This window comes from Neovison vison, chromosome 6 (genome assembly GCF_020171115.1).
Source record: "Neovison vison isolate M4711 chromosome 6, ASM_NN_V1, whole genome shotgun sequence".
Classification (NCBI taxonomy): domain Eukaryota; kingdom Metazoa; phylum Chordata; class Mammalia; order Carnivora; family Mustelidae; genus Neogale; species Neogale vison.
In genome coordinates, this window is record NC_058096.1 from 216,643,657 (window position 1) to 216,663,989 (window position 20,333).

A 20,333-nucleotide genomic window follows, 5' to 3' on the forward strand; every position below is an offset into this window, starting at 1 on the left:
ACATGCTTGGGCGCCTGGGTGGCTCAGTGGGTTAAGCCACTGCCTTCGGCTCAGGTCATGATCTCAGGGTCCTGGGATCGAGGCCCGCATCGGGCTCTCTGCTCAGCAGGGAGCCTGCTTCCTCCTCTCTCTCTCTGCCTGCCTCTCTGCCTGCTTGTGATCTCTCTCTGTCAAATAAATAAATAAAATCTTTAAAAAAAAAAAAAATGCACATGCTCAGCCCCCTCCCACCCCCGGCCTTCGATCAACCTGCTGAATGGAAAGCGGAAACCCACTGAGCCAAGCCTTCCGTGACTCTCAGACCCACGGTCATCTGAAAGCCCCGGCTCGGGGACCGCCAGTCTTGGCCCAGCTGACTGGACGCTTACTGGCTCGCCTGTGGCCTCTGACACGGCAAGGCTCACAAGAAGAAGTGTGGACCAATCGGCTACGGCCTCTCACCGGAGTCACGCCCCCTCGCAGGTGGGCTGGGCGGAGTCAGAGGATGAAAATGAGAGCAGGTGACTGGGACACCACACAGGAGAGGGGCTGAGATCTGACTGGGTGACGCCCATCCTGTGTGGGGTGCCCCACGTAAAGGAAGGTGGCCTGGTTAAGCTTCAGTTTACCGGTAAAATGGGGGTGTGTCAGCTGCCTTCCTAGCACGGGTGTGTCGAACCGGGCCGCGCGGTGAGCCTGGCGCCCTCTGAACACTGACCCAACCAAGGCCAATATTCCAGGCACGGAGGCCACTCGGGGTTCTGGAGGGGGCTCTGGAGGGAGGCAAGGCCATGCCCCCGAGAGCTCCCCAGTCCCCTTCTAACTTCTGACCCGAGGTGCTTTCCAAGAAGACCTCAGCAGGTTTTATGCTGGAAGACATGCCCACCTCATGCCAGACTTGTGTGGAAATAACAGAAATAAATGGGGCCACCCAGGCGAAGACAGAAAAAAAATCTACACCGGCCATTCTATATTCAGTGGATGGGCCTCTCCCCAAAGCCAACATCATCATCAAAACAGACCCAGCGGTGATGCTGCTCTAAGGAAAAGAGGAGACAGGACAACGGAGTACAGGAGGGGACTGATCAGAGCAGCTGGAAAACTAGCCAGGGGAGGTATCGCAGGGGACAACTGGCATCGTGAGTATGGCCTGGGCATCAGATACCAGGCAGAAATGTTTACTTTCCCTGGGTGAGGCTCTATGACTGTAGGAAGGTGTCCTTAGTGCAAGGGGAGGCTCACTGAAGTATTCTGGGTTGATGTGTCACAGTGTCTGCTACTGATTTTAAAAGCGTTCAGCGAAAATGTGTTATCCCCAGTGTAGCCAGCAAACGCGGCGACTAGCGGCCCGGTCACAATGGAGGATATAAGGCGTGGGTGTTCACCGAACTGTGCTTCAACTATGCTACCCACGTGGAGACCATGAATTCAAGCCCAAATGACAGCCCAAGACCCTGGACGCCGCCACTGGCCCCCTCACTCCTGCCGGGCGCCGCGTCCACACTCATTTCCTGCTGCAGCGGCGAGCTGTCCCACTGTACCTGTTTTTGAGAAGATGAGCTGCAGAATGAGAGGTCGCCGGGTGACGATTCCTGAACCTCGGGGAAGGAAGTCCCTGTGGGAGGGGAAAAGGACAGAAGTTACTCACGAGGCTGGCTTGCAAGGCAGGAAGTGTGACCACACATGTGGGGCAATCGCGTCTTGCGAGTGGGGCAACATCGGCAGAGACACCAGTCCCAGCCCGGCACTGGGAATCGTTCTGACCACGGAGCATCCTGAAGCCACAAGGGGCAGAGGAGGGACTGGAATGAAGGCTGCCGATGAGTGGGACCGTGTCCCTCTGGCTGGCAGCGCTCTAGCCCCAGCCTGCCCAAGGAGCTCTTTCATGGACAGATATGTGAACAACGTCCCCCACACCTCAAAGAGATCTGTACATTTCCGATGTGCACGTTCTACATTGATATAATGCCATATGTATGATAGAAAGATGAAATAAAAGTAGTTGATGACAAAATACAATGTTTCACGTCCCAAAAAGACCAATCAATAGAGGCAGGAAGTAGATCAGTGCTTGCCCAGGGGTGGGAAACGAGGAGAGAGATTTCTGGGATGCTGGACACGTTCTAAAACTTGATTGTGGTGGTCAACTTACTAATATTTACTATAAATTTACTAAAAATATCACTGCATTTGAAACGGGTAGATTTATTAATACAGAAACAATCCCTCGATAAAACAGTGAAATAAAAAATGTATCCTGTACATTTCACTACAGAAATAGGCACCACCCACACCTGCTCACATTAGCAATGTGGATGCATGCCAAGTAGGGCGACCAGAAGGCACTCTGGACCAGTGAGAAAGGAAAGTCAAAGAGCAGGGATCCAGGGGGGCACTGGAATAGAAGGGGGACTTTCAGAGATCATTAAAGCCATGCAGAGGATTCTTGTGTTGTCATGTAAAAATGGAGAAAGGTTCTAGGTTCGAAGAATTTCAAACAAGGAGTGTGCCTAGATAAATATTTAAGTCATCTGCAATCTGGGCAGGACAAAGGCCAAGTGGTACGGGGCATCCCCCCTGGGATGGTCAGAGAAGGCCCCTCAGAGAAGCAGAAACAAGAAATGAGCCACATGCAGGGCTGCGGAACGGCAGGGCAGGGAAACAGCAAGGAGGCCCCCAGTTCACCAGGCTCTGAAAGTCAGCTCTTCACCAAGACCTTCGCCAGAGGGGGCAGCCCAGTGTCTCCAGAAGAGCAAAGCCACTTCGAGGCAGATGCCAGGCTCTCCCAGGGCAGGGCAGGGCAGGCCCACCGGTGGCTGTTAACCTCAAGCACCACACATGGCCTTGGCCCTAGCCCCAGGCCCCCTGACCCCCTGGCTCAGAGACAAAGACCTGAGAGGCAGGGACGGGAGACCCCTGGCATATCAGAGACACGGCATCCTCCATCAGCGCAGGCCCTCCAACGCAGAATCAGCGACAGCGGCAGTGACAGTGTGTGCGTCTTTTGCCAGAATCTCCCACTCTGCCTCTTCGACGCGACCCAACGGGTCCGTGATGGAACGATCCAGAAACATGGGAATGCATCCCTCCCGCGCCGCGTGTGTGAGCGACACAGGATCCTTTTACCCTGCTGACCCATGTTTGGGGGCACGGATGGGACACAGTTTGCTTATCCGCTCTCTCGCTGACGGGACATCTGGGGTCTTTCCAGTTCGGGGGCATTACAAATACAGGTGCTGTGAACATTTGCACACGTGCCTCTCGTAGACACACACCCCCATTTCTCCTGCTGAGTCAGAGGGTGGACCTGAACAGGCAAAACTCGTCTCTGGCGATAGAAATCAGAGCAGTTGGTTCCCTTTGGAGAACTGATTAGAAGGGGCACGAGGAACTTTCTGGGATGACAACATCCTCTATCTTGATCTGTCCGGTGGTTTCCTGAGTGTATGCATTTACTTAAAAAAGAATTAAAAAAAAACAAAACAAGGTCACTAGGCGTCAGGGAGTGGTGGGACCGCGAAATGAAATTCACGGGGTCTGGCCTCTGACCCCAGTTCACCCGGCCTCTGGGCCTGCGCATCTGACTCAAAAGCCTCTGGCATCTCCCCAGCCCAGGCCTAGCCTTCGGCCACTGGTATCGGCACACGCTGTCCTGTGACTGTTCTGGGCGTGGCTGGGGGGCCAGGCACCATGAGCACAATGGTAACCCGACAGACAACGGACAATGAGAGCTTCAGCAGGACACGAGGACCAGCAAGCCGCCCGAGAGAGCCCTGAGCGCTCTGGGCACATGCAGCGGAGGCAGCCTTCTGGGGCTGGGACTTGGTGGGGAGCGGGAAGGACGACCGGAGGTGCAGCCTGGACAGAGGAGGCGCGGCCCGAGGGGGAGAAGGCTGAAGGATGAGGCTGGGCAGGCGCACGGGGCCTCGCACACCAGCCCAGGAGCCCCAGGAGCCCCAGGACTCCTCTGACTGTTTCCAGAAGTTCTCAGACTGCTGAGTGGAAAGAGCAGCAACACCACCCGCAGCCGGGACAGTCCCCCACAAGAGCAGCTCCCCAGAAACTCCCAAGAGTCTCAGTGAGGAGCGGCCTGTCCGGCTGTGACCCGAGGCCCACCCAGAGGGTTTTCTGACACGGGGCAGTGGGGGAGCTCTCTTGGGGCTTCCTTCCCCTGGGAAGAAAACCAGGCCCGGGCCTGGCCCCATGATCCTCCTCCCGGGTCCCTCCCGGGTTTCCTCTAAAGCAAAGACCAGGGATCCAAGCCTTCCTCCTGAAGAAGTCACTCGCTCCATCCCACATTTCACAGGGTCCTCTGCCTGCCCAGCCCACCACCCTCATCCCAACCCTGCACTGCTTTCCAGCCTCTGGAAATGACTGCAAATGACTTCACCTGGCCTGGTCACTACTGGATCTCCAGCACCTAGAACAGTGCCTGGTGTACAGCAGGTGCTCATGAAACGTTTGGTGAGTGGCCCGGAGGAATATGGGCTCTGGAGCCAGACAGCCTGGGTTCAAAGCCCAGCGGGGAGGGGAAGGCACAACAGGAGGTGGCACCAGGGGGCAGATCAGAAGCCCCAGCTGTTTATTTACTGTTGTCTGAACAGAGCCTAAGATCCCACCAGGAACCCTTGGCTTCCAGCCCCCCACAGGGGCGGGGTTGCCTGCCTGAGGGAACAATGGAGGCTTAAAACCCAGGCTGACAAGTGGGGAGGTGGAGGCCTTCCGGGGGGGGGGAAGAAAAAACAGATAAGCCAGCAGAGGATGAGTCAGAGCTGGCAAGCGCCCAGGTCACCCCTCACCTGGGCGGCATGATGGCAGGAGCCTCAGCAAGTGCCCGAGGCTGGGATCCCATCCTCATCACCATATCCTCGTGGGGGTCACTCAAAGCCTCAGTGTGACCAGGAGACGTCAGCACAGCACCAGCTACGGGAAGAGCCCTCAGCAGGAGACCCATGCTCGAGGGACCTGTTTGTACCCAACTCACTCTCTCAGGCCGACAAGAGCCTAGACGGGGAGCACTGGCTGTCCCCCAGCCCAGCTCTAAGCCCATCTCTGCCAACATCTCAGCAGACCCTCTAGCAACACCAAAAGAACAAGACCAGGGCCAGGTGGGCAAACTAAGGCTCGGAGTTTCAGGGCGTGCCCAGGCAACCCAGTGAGGAAGGAGCAGAGCTGTGATGGGAACGCGACTGGGATGTCAATGAGGCAGCCCACCCCCCAATCACCCTCATGCCGCCCACGGCCTCCGCTGTGGTTCTGCTAGAACAGAGGCAGAGTTCACCCCTCGGCCTCTGGAGCCTCACCACCCAGTCCACATGCCCCACGGTCCCCACCCAGTGCCTGCCTCATTACCACCCATCTGGATGCCATCCAACAGTAACCACTGGTCACCCGGGGCCCGGCCCACACTCAGTGGCCCCAGGCAGGCGCCAGTGTATCTTTGGGGTCACAGCGAGGGGCAGGGCAGACCCAGGGCTCCGTCCCGCCGTCATCACCCACCCCGCCCCGCAGCAAGCCCTGCTGGCTCCACCTGAACAGCGAGCACGAACCCGCCCCCTTCTCTGCACATCTAAGGCCATCACACAAGCCAGCCAAGCCACCCATGCTTGGCCTGGACCAGCGCAGCTGCTGACTCTCTGACTACTCTCCAGCTACCCGCCCTCACCCCCAGAGAGCCCACAGGGTGCCTGTGGATGCCACGTCAGAGCATGCCCCCCTCTGCTCAGAGACTTCCCAAGGCTCCTACCTCCCCCGGGGTAAAACCCCAAGTCCTCTCTGAGGCCCACAAGGCCCTGCACGACCTGCCAGTCACCACCCCAGCCCTGTCCCTCACTCACTCAGCTCCCGCTATACTGTTCTCTGCCATGTCCCCCCAAAAAAGGTAGGTTCCTGCCTCAGGGCCTTTGCACTGACTACTCCCTCAGCCTCAAACTCTCTCCCTGCAACATCCACAGGGTCAATTAGCAACTCCCGACTAAACTACTGCGGCTGCACCTACTGCTCGGCACCCCCAATTATGAGGTCTTGCTCTGTTATATGCTATCGGCTTAATTCTCAATTCTTCTCATAACTGGCACCTTCCAGTTTACTCATTTGTCCATAGAGTGGTGGTCTTCCCCCCCTGCCCATTAGAGGAGCAACCTCGTGGGAGCTTGGTCTTCTGCCTGGTATGTTCTCCAGTCTCTCCTCAGCTCTCAACAGCGAGCCAGGCAGGAGGCAGGTGACCAATGTCTGTGGGATGCGGGACCAAATGTGCCACTGTCCAATGAGACTGAGGCTCAGAAGGGGGGTGGGCAGTCCTGTTGACTTTGCCAATTCCACTCCAGGTGCCTCCCCTTCACAAATCCCCAGCAGCCTCCTCCCTGCTCAGCAATCCTGAGGTTCCAGAATCTGCCCCACCCTTGGCTCTCGGCCATAGGGTCACCTGCTCCAAGGTCTCATCTGGAGGCCAGGCCAGGAGAAGAAGTGGCCCATGGAGACGAGCAGCCGTGGCTCTTGGGCCTCTTAGACCAGAGCTGGAATCAATCCAGGCACTTCCAATTCTTTTCGGGACTATCTGTGCACGTCTGGTCACCTTTCTTTCTTTCTTTCTTTCTTTTAAGATTTTATTTATTGATTTGAGAGGGAGAGAATGAGAAAGAGAGAGAGAGCAGGAGAGGGGGGAGGATCAGAGGGAGAAGCAGACTCCCCGCTGGGCAGGAGCCCCATGCGGGACTCGATCCCAGGACTCCAGGATCACCACCTGAGCCGAAGGCAGTCGCTTAACCAACTGAGCCACCCAGGCGCCCAGGTCTTGTCACCTTTCTGTGCCTCAGTTTCCTTATTTGTAAAGTGGGGATAATGTCACCTGCCTCAGATGGTAGTTGGAGGGGTTTGCAAAGTTCTTACCATGTTACCCAAAAGAAACCATTTGCCCTATACAATCAAGGGAAAACGACACGATATGAATCTGACCATGACCCTCCTCGGCGCCAAAGGGCTCCTGATGGCCTCCAAGGCCCTGAGAAATTGCCGTATCACCTCCCTACCCTCATCGCCCCCCTCACTCACTCCCTCAGCCACACTGCTGGTCAAGGTACAGCAGCCAGGCCAAATCTACTTTTGCTGCAGGACCTTTGCACGTACTCATTACCTGCCTGGAATGACCATCTCCTCTGAGCCTTTCCACAACCTTGGCTTCCTCTGGTCACCCAGAACTCAATTCAGATGTCAACTCTTTTGAGAGTCTTAACTGTCCCTTGCTGACACCCCCACCCCACATCACCCACATCACCCTGTTTTCAATCTCCTCCATGGGTCTAAGGATGGCCTCTCCCCGGGCACCTGAGTGGCTCAGTGGGTTAAGCCTCTGCCTTCGGTTCAGGTCATGGTCTCAGGGTCCTGGGATCGAGCCCTGCATTGGGCTCTCTGCTCAATGGGGAGCCTCCTTCCCCCAACCCCCGCCTGACTCTCTGCCTACTTGTAATCTCTGTCAAATAAATAAATAAAATCTTAAAAGAGAAAAGGATAGCCTCTCCCTGTGGCAGTGCTTTCCAGAGTGAAATCTGTTAACCACCTAGATGTCCATCGGCATGGCACTGGCTGAATCAATCTTGGAGCTGGCCCAAGAGGCAATCCAGGCCACAGTGCCAAAAGCAAAGTGTGATGCACAGAACTGACTGTGTCCTCCAAACTTCTTTTTTAATGCCTGTGCACATTCCTGCCTGTGTGGGGACAACAAACTTGGAGGGGACACGGTGCCCTTGATGGAAGTCATGTATGGAAGGCAAGTGGAAAAACTGTTTTAAGTTTCCAACATGACGTGAATTTCTGTCTTCCATAACTTTTTTTTTTACAACTTTTTTAACAGGTAAACATTAATTCTGAGGGCGCCTGGGTGGCTCAGTTAAGTACTCGTCTGCCTCTGGCTCAGGTCATGGTCCCGGGATTCTAGGATCAAGGCCCACATTGGGCTCCTCCCTCCGTGGGGAGCCTGCTTTTCCTTCTCCCTCTGCTGCTCCCCCTGCTTGTGTACTCTCTCCCTCATAAATAAATAAATACAATCTTTAAAGATAGGTATATATGAATTTTTAACTTTTCAGTTGTACTGAGAAGCACCAAAGCAACCCATTGGCCAAGAAGAATTTTCACAGTTAACAGAAAAACCACTGGCAGTTAGAGACCCAGGCTCTTGAGTCTGCCCTCCTGGGGGTCACCTGAGCATCCTCACTGCTCACCCTGCAGCAGAAAGCCTGGGTGACGCAGCCATCCCGGCGGCACGCTGGCTGTGTGACCTTGGCAACAAGGTCACTCACATCCTGGGCCCAGCCTCCTCGTCTATAAAATGGGGTGTGGCGGGGACAGGAGAAGACAGTGCAGGTGCTGGGGCGTCAGTGAGTCCCACTGCATCTCTAGGGCCTGGCTGGCCACACATGGATCCCTAGTTCTACGCATGTCACCGCGCGGGGGGCCCAACGGAGCCAGAGGGAGGCTGCTGGTAAAAAGAAAAGAAAGCCAGGCAGTGCCCGCCACACTCCCAGCACCCCAGAACCATCCTCCTTGCAGGCTCCTTCTTCAAGGAGAATGGGTGTACGTCCTCCCCAGTCCCCTCCCCAGAACCCCTCCCAGAAGTCTTCCAGATAGAGGGTGTCAGGCAAGACAGGATGGCCTTACCACCCTTTCTCTGGCCATGCCTTTCTCACCCCCAACAGCCGATCTATCAGCAAATCCTGCCTTCAACACACCCAAAGATATCCCCATCCCCTGCTCAGTCCCAAACCCTTCAGACTGAGTCCCCTGGGTGCTGGTTCCCTGCCCTCCGTGTCCCACCCCTGCCCTGCCCCGTGTGTTCCCAGCCCGGCAGCCAGGGAGAGCTTTGCAAACCACAAGTCAGATCACGCTGCCACATGCTTAAAACCCACCAGTGGCTTCCAGCAAACCTGGGACAAAACCAACATCCTTCCTGCAGCCCGCAAGGCCCAATGCTAGTGCCCCATCACCTCCCTGCCGTTCTCTGCTGGCTCCCCCAGTTCCCGCCTCCGGGCCCCACGGACATCTGATTTCAGTCTCCTTCTGGGCTCTTTTGCCTCCAGATGCCCCCACAGAGCCCGCCACTCTTTCTTCGCACACTGGCTGGATGGCACCTGCAGGGAGAGGTCCCCTGAGCGCTTCGCCAGGCTGGGCTCTGTCCCCTCTCCATGCTTCCTTCCTGCAAACGGGTCCCATTCTAAACCGTCTGCTTCGTTCACGGCCTGCTCCCCTGCACCCGGCACCGCGCCTGGCACACGACAGGTGCTGAGAAGCGCATGTGAGAGGGGCCAGCGTCTTCAGGCTGCACACAACACAGCACAGAGCTAAGCTCTGTGCACAGGAGTCTCTGTTCCGCCTTCACAGGGGCGAGCACCAACCCCACTTCTCAGATGGAGAAACTGAACCTGGAGAATTTTGGTCAGCTAGGTCAAAGCCACCTAAGCTAACAGCAATCCCTCCCCACCAACACCAACCAGTGGGGCACCAACCCAACAGGCTTCATTCCTGTCCCCACCTGCCGGCACCACACTGGAAACTGAGCTGAACTCTGAAGATGGGACAGCCAGTCACAGCTCCCTGCAGGTACAAAGTGGCCAGGAGATCATGACAGTGGAGAGCACAGAGGCTGCAGCTGGACAGCTCAGCCATAGCCTCGCCGTGAGACCTGAACAAGGGCCTTCCCTTGTCTGGTTCTCGGTTTCTCCATCTGGAAGATGGGGATGGTCAACCCACCCTCCCCGTCGGGCTATCGGCAGGATTAGGACAAGTCGCATGAAGCCAGGTGCCTGCCACATATAGGGCACCAGACTGGTTGATGAGGGAGATGGCAGACAGGGAGACCTTCCTTGGAACCTCAAGAAGGACCCTGGCACAGTCTTCCCTGGCAGGCCTGGCAAGATGATTCTAAGTCAGCTCCCACTCCGACCCAGCAATCCCCCTCCGGGGATCAGCCCCGGGCACAGCAGACGCACAGGCCTGTCACCTCACCCCAAGGCCCGGTCTGGAGGGGAAGCTAAAAGCTCACGCAGGAGAACAAGAGGACTGAGTCCGGCTGGGCTAGATTGAGGCCCAGCAAGCAAAGTAAAGAGAGCGCGAGACCGGGGAAACAGAGGCAAGTCAACAGCAGTCGCCGGGAGATGTCCATACCCCATCCTCAATCACGGACAGAACGCTGCGCAAAAGATCAACGAGGAACAGAGCACATCGACGCCAGCATAAACTGATGAGACCTACCAGGCCTGCAGAGAACCCTCCACCCAACAGCGGCAGAATACACATTCTTATCAAGGGCACATGGAACATTCTCTAGGCTAGGCTGTATGAAGGTTAGGCCATAAAACAAGACTCATAAATGTCAAGGGACTGAAAAATCACACAAAGTATGTTCTTTGACCACCGTGGAATGGAATGAGAAATCAGTAACAGAAGGAAATTTGGGGAAATTCACAAGTACATGGAAATTCATAACAACACACTCCTGAACAACCAGGGAGTCAAAGACGGAAACATAATGGAAATTAAAAATACTTTGAGGGTGCCTGGGTGGCTCAGTGGGTTAAGCCACTGCCTTCAGCTCGGGTCATGATCTCAGGGTCCTGGGATCGAGTCCCGCATCGGGCTCTCTGCTCAGCAGGGAGCCTGCTTCCTCCTCTCTCTGCCTGCCTCTCTGCCTACTTGTAATCTCTCTCTGTCAAATAAATAAATAAAATCTTTTAAAAAAAAATTTATTTATTTCTTTGTCAGAGAGAGAGTGGGGGGGAGCACAAGCAGGGGCAGCAGCAGGCAGGGCAGTCAGAGGGAGAAGCTGGCTCCCACTGAGCAAGGAGCCAACGGGGGACTTGATCCCAAGACCCAGGGACCATGACCTGGGCTAAAGGCAGACACTTTACGGAGTCAGCCACCTAGGCATCCCAAGGTACCTATATTTAGGGAAAAAAAGAAAAGGAAAAAAAAAAAAAAAAAAAGGACAGGAGGACGCTGGGTGGCTCAGTCAGTTGGGTGTGTCTGACTCCTGGTTCTAGCTCAGGTCATGGTCTCATGCGTAGTGACATGGAGCCCCACACTGGGTTTCCCTGCTCAGTGAGCGGCCTGCGTGAGATCTTCTCTCTCCTTCTGCCTCTCCCGGACACTCACTAATAAATAAATCTTAAAAAATAAATAAATAAAAGATGGGCGCCTGGCAGGCCCATCAGAGAGCATGTGATTCTTTTTTTTTTTTTTTTAAGATTTTATTTATTTGACAGGCAGAGATCACAAGTAGACAGAGAGGAGGAAGCAGGCTCCCCGCTGAGCAGAGAGCCTGATGTGGGGCTCAATCCCAGGATCCTGGGATCCTGGGATCATGACCCGAGCCGAAGGCAAAGGCTTAACCCACTGAGCCACCCCGGCGCCCCGAGAGCATGTGATTCTTAATTGGGGTTGTGAGTTCCAGCCCCACACTGGGTGTAGATATCACTTAAAAATAAAATCTTCAGGGCGCCTGGGTGGCTCAGGCAGTTAAGTGTCTGCTTTTAGCTCAGGTGATGATCCCAGGGTCCTGGGCTCAAGTCCCACATCGGGCTCCCTGCTTCTCCCTCTCCCTCAGCTTGTCTCTCCCACTTGTGCTCTCTCTCACTCTCTCTCTTCCTCTGAAATAAATAAAACCTTTAAAATTTTTTAAATAAGTTACTTAAAATTAAGTTAAAAATTAAAAAAGACAGACATACGGACTATACAGGTTGTTCTATACCAATTATACCTCAATAAAGCTTTAACATTTAGAAATCTTAAAAAAAAGAAAAATTTAAGGGGCGCCTGGGTGCCTCAGTGGGTTAAAGCCTCTGCCTTCGGCTCAGGTCATGATCCCAGGGTCCTGGGACGGAGCCCCGCATCGGGCTCTCCACTCCGGAAGGAGCCTGCTTCCCCCCCCCCGCCTACTTGTGATCTCTCTCTCTGTGTCAAATAAATAAATAAATAAAATCTTTTGGGGGAAAAAAAAAGTTTTAACAGAGTCTTCACAACGTCTGCCAAAAAATAAGAGGAAGGAACACTTCCTAACTGGTCCTATGAGGCCAGCACTATCCTGAGACCAAAGCTAGACAAAAACATGACAAGAAAACAGACTAATATTTCTTATGAATATAGACCAAAAAAATCCTCAAAACAAATATGGGTAAGCCAAATCCAACAACATATAAAAAGGATTACGCACCAGAGCCAAGTGAGATTTATCACAGGAATGCCGGAACCGTCCAAAAATGCAAAGATCAATCAATGCAACACATCATATGAAGACTAAACGACAAAACTATACCATGATCTCAACAGATGCAGAAAAGGCATTTGATAAAATCCAACACCCTTTCACGATAAAAACACTCAACAAACTAGGAACAGAAGGGAATTTATCTCAGCCTGATAGAGGGCATTTACACAAAACCTACTGCTAACATCCTACTAATGGTAAAGCACTTAAAAAGCTTTCCCTCCAAGATCAAGAACAAGACAAGGATATCCACTCTCACTTCTTTTTTTTTTCTTTTTAAAGATTTTATTTATTTATTTGACGGACAGAGATCTCAAGTAGGCAGAGAGAGAGAGGAGGGAAAGCAGGTTCCTCGCCAAGCAGAGAGCCTGACGCAGGGCTCGATCCCAGGACCCTGGGATCATGACCTAAGCCAAAGGCAGAGGCTTTTTATTTTTAGCCCACTGAGCCACCCAGGCGCCCCTCCACTCTCACTTCTATTCAGTATTGTCTGGAGGTTCTAGCCAAGGCAATAAGACAGGAAAAAAAATAATAATGATAAGTGCATCCAAAGGAAGAAGCAAACTATTCAAAGATGACATGATCATGTCTATAGAAACTGCTACAGAATCCGCCAAACACAACAACACAAAAACCTAAATTAAATAAGTGAAAAGACATCCGGTATTTACAGACTGGAAAACTTAATATTGTTAAGATGGCAGTATACCCCAAACAGATCTAAATCTTTCCAACAGGGGCACCTGGATGGCTCAGGTCATGATCTCACGGTCCTGGGATCAAGCCCCACATCGGGCTCTCTGGGAGCCTGCTTCTCCCTTTTTCTCTCTCAAATAAATAAATAAAATCTTTTAAAATAAATAAATGAATAAATAAATCTTTTCAATGAATAGTACTGGGTCTACCGGACAGCCACATGCAAAAGAATGAAGCTGAAGTCCTACCTCACAAAATATATAAAAACTGACTCAGAATGGATCACAGACCTCAATGTAAGTCCAAAAACTGTAACATAGTTAAAAGAAAATATTCAAAGAAAATATAACAACAGTATTTACAATAACTAAGATATGGAAATAACCTACGTGTCCATCAATAGATGAACGGCTAAAGAAACTGAATTGTGCTATATGTACACATACTGGAATATTATTCAGTCATTTAAAAAAAGAATGAAATCTTGCTATTTTTGACAACAGGGATGGATTTCGAGGGCATTATGCCAAAGTGAAGTAAGACAGAGAAAGAAAATTGCTGTCTGTTTTATATGTGAAATCTTAAACAAACAGACAAACAAAAAAACCCGCCAAACTCAGATACAGAGAACAGATCAGTAGTTGCCAGAGATGGGGGTTGGGGGGACAGGGGATGAAAAAATAAATAGGCATCCGATTCTGTTCATTCAATTTGGCAATGCTTGCTTTCAAATGCACTTCTTAAAATTACTTTGTTTGGGGCACCTGGGTGGCTCAGTGGATTAAAGCCTCTGCCTTCAGCTCAGGTCATGGTCTCAGGGTCCTGGGATCGAGCCCCGCATCGGGCTCTCTGCTCAGAAGGGAGCCTGCTTCCTCCTCCCTCTCTCTCTGCCTGCCTCTCTGCCTACATGTGATCTCTATCTGTCAAATAAAATAAATAAAATCTTTTAAAAAATAAATAAATAAAATAAAATTACTTTGTCTAACTGAAACATTCCCCATAACAACCAATGTAATTTTAGGTTGTTTTAGTAAGATTTTGACCTTTTTTTTTAAGATCTATAGGTTCGGTGACCAGTGTCATACCCAAAAGGTGGACTGCTCAATTATCTGAAACTTAAGGATACCATTTCTTCAGATAAGCCTTGGGTCTCTCACAGCCAAATTAATACCTCAGTGAGGTGTGGCACTGGGCTGGGACGTTGTGGTGTTTTATAGTGTATCTCACTGCACGGAATTTTTCTTGAGGTTGACAGGTGCCCTAGTGTCACTCTAAGCTGTTCCATGACCAGTTTAGGAAGCATGGGAGTCTTAGACTCAGGTGGCAAAAAATAGGGGGAAAAATTTATAAAAGAAAATACAGGACTAAATCTTCATGACCCCATGGATTGAACAACAGTTTCTCAGATCGGACACCAAAACCATAAGTGACAAAAGAACAATACAGGGATGGGATTTCATCAAAATAAAATTTGTCATCTTCTTTTTTTTTTTTTTTAGATTTTATTTATTTATTTGACAGAGAGAGAGAGATCATAAGTAGGCAGAGAGGCAGGCAGAGAGAAGGGGAAGCAGGCTCCCTGCTGAGCAGAGAGCCTGATGCAGGGCTCGATCCCAGGACCCTGGGATCATGACCTGAGCTGAAGGCAGAGGCCACTGAGCCACCCAGGCATCCCAAAATTTGTCTTCTTCTAAGGATGCTATCAAGAAAGTAAAAAGACAACTCAATGGGAGAAGGTATTTGCAAATCACATAGCTCGTAAGATATTGGTCTTGATACAAGATATAAAGAACTTTTATAAACCAACAATAGACAAAAAACCCAATTTAAAAAAGGACAAAGGGTTTGAATAGACATGTCTACAAATAAGATAGAAAAATGGTCATTATGCACACCAAAATTCATCAGTCATTGGGAAATAAAAATTTTTTTTAAAGATTTTATTTATTTGACAGACAGAGATCACACGTAGGCAGAGAGGCAGGCAGAGAGAGAGGAGGAAGCAGGCTCCCCACTGAGCAGAGAGCCCGATGTGGGGCTTGATCCCAGGACCCTGGGATCATGACCCGAGCCGAAGGCAGAGGCTTTAACACACTGAGCCACCCAGGCGCCCGGGAAATAAAAATTTTTTAAAAGAGCAAAATACCACTTCACCCACTACAAAGCTAAATTCAAAAAGACAGATAATAACAAGTGTCGACAAAGATGTGGAGAAATTGGAACTCTCCTACAGAGCTGGTCCACCGTAAAATGGGGCAGCCACCAGGGAAAGCTGTAAGTTTCTCAAGGTTTAAGTTGACCATCAGGATTACCACATGGGGGGCGCCTGGGAGGTTCAGTGGGTTAAGGCCTCTGCCTTAGGCTCGGGTCATGATCCTGGGGTCAAGCCCCGTGGGGTCTCTGCTCAGCAGGGAGCCTGCTTCCTCTTCTTTCTGTGCCTGCTTCTCTGCCTACTTGTGATCTCTGTCACATAAATAAAATCTTTAAAAAAAAAAAAAAAAAGGATTACCACATGGTTCAACAATTCCAGTCCTACAAAGAGACTCAAAAGAAATGAACACATGTGCACACGAAAACCCGTACACAAATGTTCACAGCCGCGCTATTCCTGATGGCCAAAAAGTAGAAATGACCCAAATGTTTGTCAATAGGGAACAGGTAAACACAAGGGGTCATAATCTGTGCCATGGAATATTATTCAGCCATGAAAAGGACTGGAGTTTTGATTCGTACAATAGCAAGGATGAACCTTGAACACACAGTACAAAGTCCAAGGAGCCAGACCCAAAAACCGCGTTGTGGACGATTCCATCAATACAAAACGTCCAGAGCAGGCAAATTCATAGAAAGCAAATTAGTGGTTGGGAGTTGGGGGTGGGGGGTGGGGAGTGACTGCTGGTAAGGACAGAGTTTCTTTTGGGGACATGAAAAGGTTCTGAAATTAGACAGTGGTGATCGCCACAAACTCCAGGAAGATGCTAAAAATCACCTGACGGTACACTTTATTTTAAAACTTTACTTTTTAAGTCATCTCTACACCCAACATGGGGCTCAAACTCACAACCCTAAGATCAAGAGTTGCATGCTTGGGACACCTGGGTGGCTCAGTCGGTGAAGCATCTGCTTGCAGTTCGGGTCATGATCCTGGGGTCCTAGGATCAAGCCCCACATGAGGCTCTCTGCTCAGCGGGGAGCCTGCTTCTCCCTCTGCCTCTCCCTGTTTGTGCTCACTCGCTCTCTCACTCCCTCTCTCTGAGAAATAAATAAGCAAAATCTTCAAAAAAAAGGATACCTGGGCGGCTCAGTTGGTTAACCAACTGCCTTGGGCTCAGGTCATGATCCCAGAGTCCCGGGATCGAGTCCCACATCAGGCTCTCTGCTCCTCGGGAAGCCTGCTTCTCCCTCTGACATTCTCATGCCTCTCATACTCTCTCTCATTCTTACTCTCTCGCAAGTAAATAAATGAAATCTTAAAAAAAAAAAAAAAAGGCACGGGGCACCTGGGTGGCTCAGTGGGTTAAAGCCTCTACCTTCAGCTCAGGTCATGATGCCAGAGTCCTGGGATCAAGCCCCCCATCAGGCTCTCTGTTCAGCGGGGAGCCTGCTTCCCCGCTCTCTCTGCCTGCCTCTCTGCCTACTTGTGATCTCTCTGTCAAATAAATAAATAAAATCTTTATTTATTTAAAAAAAAAAAAAGGGGGGGGGCGCCTGGGTGGCTCAGTGGGTTAAGCCGCTGCCTTCAGCTCAGGTCATGATCTCGGGATCCTGGGATCGAGTCCCACATCGGGCTCTCTGCTCAGCAGGGAGCCTGCTTCCTCCTCTCTCTCTCTCTGCCTGCTTCTCTGCCTACTTGTGATCTCTCTCTGTCAAATAAATAAATAAAATCTTAAAAAAAAAAAAAAAAAGAGTCACATGCTCTACGGACTGAGCCAGCCAGGTGTCCCTCCAACAGTACTTTAAAAAGGATGAGTTTTATGGCATGTGAAATATACTTCAGTTCAGTAGAGATGCTATTTTAAAACAAAAAGCAGGGGCAGGGTGCCTGGGTGGCTCAGTGGGTTAAAGCCTCTGCCTTCGGCTTGGGTCATGATCTCAGGGTCCTGGGATCGAGCCCCGCATCGGGCTCTCTGCTCCTCGGGAAGCCTGCTTCCTCCTCTCTCTGCCTGCCTCTCTGCCTACTTGTGATCTCGTCAAATAAATAAATAAATAAATAAATAAATAAAACAAAAAGCGGGAGAGCAACCCATGTACCAAGAAGGGAGCAAGTCCATCATCTATAAAAACCACTGCTGGGGGCCTAGGAGTTCAGTTCGTGGAAAAGCCTCTCCTGCTACTCGCTCTCTCTCTCTCTTTCAAATAAATAAATCTTAAAAAAAAAAAAAAAAAAAAAAAGGGATAAAAACCACTGCCAACCCACACAAACCCTCCCAGAAAGGCCCGGGCCTCTGACTGTGGCCTGGCCTCATCCTGCCCTCCTCCGGCCTTATCCCCTCCATGACCCTGACCTTAGTCACAGCCTCCGTCTGCTGGTGGCATGCCTGCCCAGTGGGTGCCTCCCCCATCCCGCCTGACTCCAAGTGGCGACAGCAGAGGGGGCAGCCCAGGTCGGAGTGGGGCCTGCAGCAGGCCCGCTGCCTTTGCTGAGGGAGTACCTGTTAGCGACCGAGATGCGCGGCTCGTTTACGAGGAGGAGAGGGCCTTCTAGAACAATATGCACTGGGCACCATACAAAGGGCAGAGGCACCCCCAAGAGCAAGGCCCCAGGAGCAGGGCACCGACCTTCTACTGGGTGGAGATGGACAATAAACCAAGTAAACGGGTAGAACCATGACAGGGAGTGACGAGGACTTCCAAGAAAAAACAAGCAGGGCAAGAAGATGGGGTAACAAGACGGAGGCATTTTAGCAGTGGGGCCAGGTGGGGCCTGCGGAGGAGGAGACCTGACCACAGGCCGGGCGGAGGTGACAAGTGATCCATCAGGTTATCTCAAGGGATGGGCTTTCCAGGCAGAGGAAGAGCATATATGCAAAGGCCCTGAGGTAGGACCCTGTTTCACAGCTTTGAGGAACAGTGAGGAGCCCAGTAGAGCCAGAGGAGAACAAGTAAGGGAGGGAGGGAGGGGAGAGAAAAAGAAAGAGAGAGAAAGGGGAAGGAAGAAGGAAGGAAGGGAGTACTGACACTCACTTATGCAAAAGAAACTTAACCCCCATCTGTATCTCCTAAGTCCTACATAAATTAACTCAAAATGTACCTGACTCATGAGACACAGAGCCAGGAGCACACGTGTTTCCAGCAGCATTATTCACCGTCGCCGAGAACTGGAGACAACGCACCGGCCTTCAGCGGGTGAACAGATCAGCAGACCGTGGCCCGGTCACACCATGAAATACCACCCCCCCAGCAAGAAAAAGGACCGAAGGGCAGTTGCCTTCAGCCCGGATGGTTCTCCAGTGTGCTACACAGAGGGAGACATGGCAGACTCAAAAGCCCCGCGGGCTCATTTACAAGATTCTGGAAAAGGCAAGACCACAGGGTGGAGAGCCCATCCTCAAGTGCCAGGTGCACGGCGGGGGGGCGGGGGGGGGAGACCACAAAAGGGCACAGGGGGACTCCTCGGGGGGACTGCAGGTGTTCTGTCTGTTGATCCGTCCTGGCGACACAAGCCTGCTTGTCTGTCAAAACAATTTTATGCTAAAAAAAAAAAAAAAACACAACTTTATGCTAAAAACAGTGCGTTTACTCTATGTAAATGATACCTGGAGGGTGGGAAACAAGCCGGAGGGGCGAGCAGGCACTCTGTGCCCATGCAAGGAGATCTCCAAGAAACACTGTCCAGCAACAAGCTCACCGCTCCGACCAGGGTGTAAAGCTGTGCAGGGGGGAAGGGAGAACACACGCACACGTGTTTGCTTCTGTCCGTCCGGAAGCAGGGCGGGCACACGCCCCCGGGGAGCAGGGCCGTGAGCTGTGGGAGCGCTGGCTGCAGGGGCAGAGGGAGCAAGGCCTCCCTCTCCATCCATTCTGGAATTTTGGAACTTGGTGCCATACTGAACATATTACCAATTTAAGCCATCAAGAACCACCTTTGAGTGGTTCCAAAGGATGGTGTATGAAAAGGAGGAAAAGAGTGAACCACCGCAGGGAAAGCTGACAGACACCGCCTTGACCAAGAGATCAAGGTCAGCATCACCCACGGGAAGACCCGTCAGGGGTGATGGACCCGACAGGATGTGGAGGGAAGGGCTCCTCACCTCTGTGTTCTTCCCCCCAAACCTGGAGCCCCCATCTCATCATGGAAATACCAGAAAAACCCAAACTGAAGGACATTCTATCAAATACCAAAGGCATGAAAACCAAGCAAAGAGGGTGGTGCGGTCACAGACCAGCAGAGACTCCGGAGGAGGGATGACTGGCCTGCAGCGTGGCATCCCGGCTGGGTCCTGGGACAGAAAAAGGACACAGTGGGGAAAGCTGGGGAAATCCGCAGTAAGTCTGGCTTTCCTTAATGATAACAACCTACCAAGGTTCACTTCTCAGCATGAGGCACCCACGTACCATGGGGCAGTGGCTACATGGGCGCTCTTGCTACTGTCTTTGCTCCTTTAAACTTAAAATTGGTTTATTTTCTGGGCACCTGGGTGGCTCAGTCATTGGGCGCCAGCCTTTGGCTCGGGTTGTGATGCCAGGACCCCCACATCGGGCTCCCCGCTCCGCAGGAAACCTGCTTCTCCTTCTCCCACTCCCCCCGTTGTGTCCCTTCTTTCTCTGTCAAATAAATAAATAAGGGCACCTGGGTGGCTCAGTGGGTTGAGCCTCTGCCTTCAGCTCAGGTCATGATCTCAGGGTCCTGGGATCGAGTCCCACATCGGGCTCTCTACTCAACGGAGAGCCTGCTTCCCCCTCTCTCTCTCTGCCTGCCTCTCTGCCTGCTTGTGATTTCTCTCTCTGTGTGTCAAATAAATAAAATATTTAAAAATAAATAAATAAAATCTTAAAAAAAAAACAACAAAAAAAAACCCTTGTTTATTTTCGGGGCGCCTGGCTGGCTCAGTCAGCTAAGCCAGCTTTGGCTCAGGTCATGATCACAAGATCCTGGGATCGAGCCCCAGGTCGGCTCCCCACTCAGCACAGTCTGCTCCTCCTTCTGCCCCTCCCCCCACTCATTCTCTCCCCCCACCCCCGGGCCCAAGTAAATAAAATCATTTAAAAAATAAAACTAAAAAACAAAACTTGTTCTTCTTAATTTGGTCAATCTAAAATTGTTCCAATATAAAAAATGTATTACAAGCAAAACAAAGGCAAAAACTCCTCCAGACGGTGAAGAGCGGGAATTTGGCTTGAGGCGGGCACATTCTGGCAGGAAACATGGGCTTCTAATGGCACTGGGGGGAATGGGCCAAGGAAC

General features: G+C 51.6%; 1 protein-coding gene across 8 annotated transcripts in view; it reads right to left on the reverse strand.

Moving 5' to 3' along the window:
- Positions 1-20,333, reverse strand: part of DNM2 (dynamin 2) — an 84,568-nt gene that overhangs the window by 53,263 nt on the left and 10,972 nt on the right. For all 8 annotated transcript variants that reach the window (XM_044254200.1, XM_044254199.1, XM_044254196.1 and 5 more), the window contains exon 2: positions 1,521-1,594. In XM_044254200.1, coding sequence (XP_044110135.1) covers positions 1,521-1,594 — 74 coding nt within the window. The remainder of the gene's footprint in view (positions 1-1,520; positions 1,595-20,333) is intronic.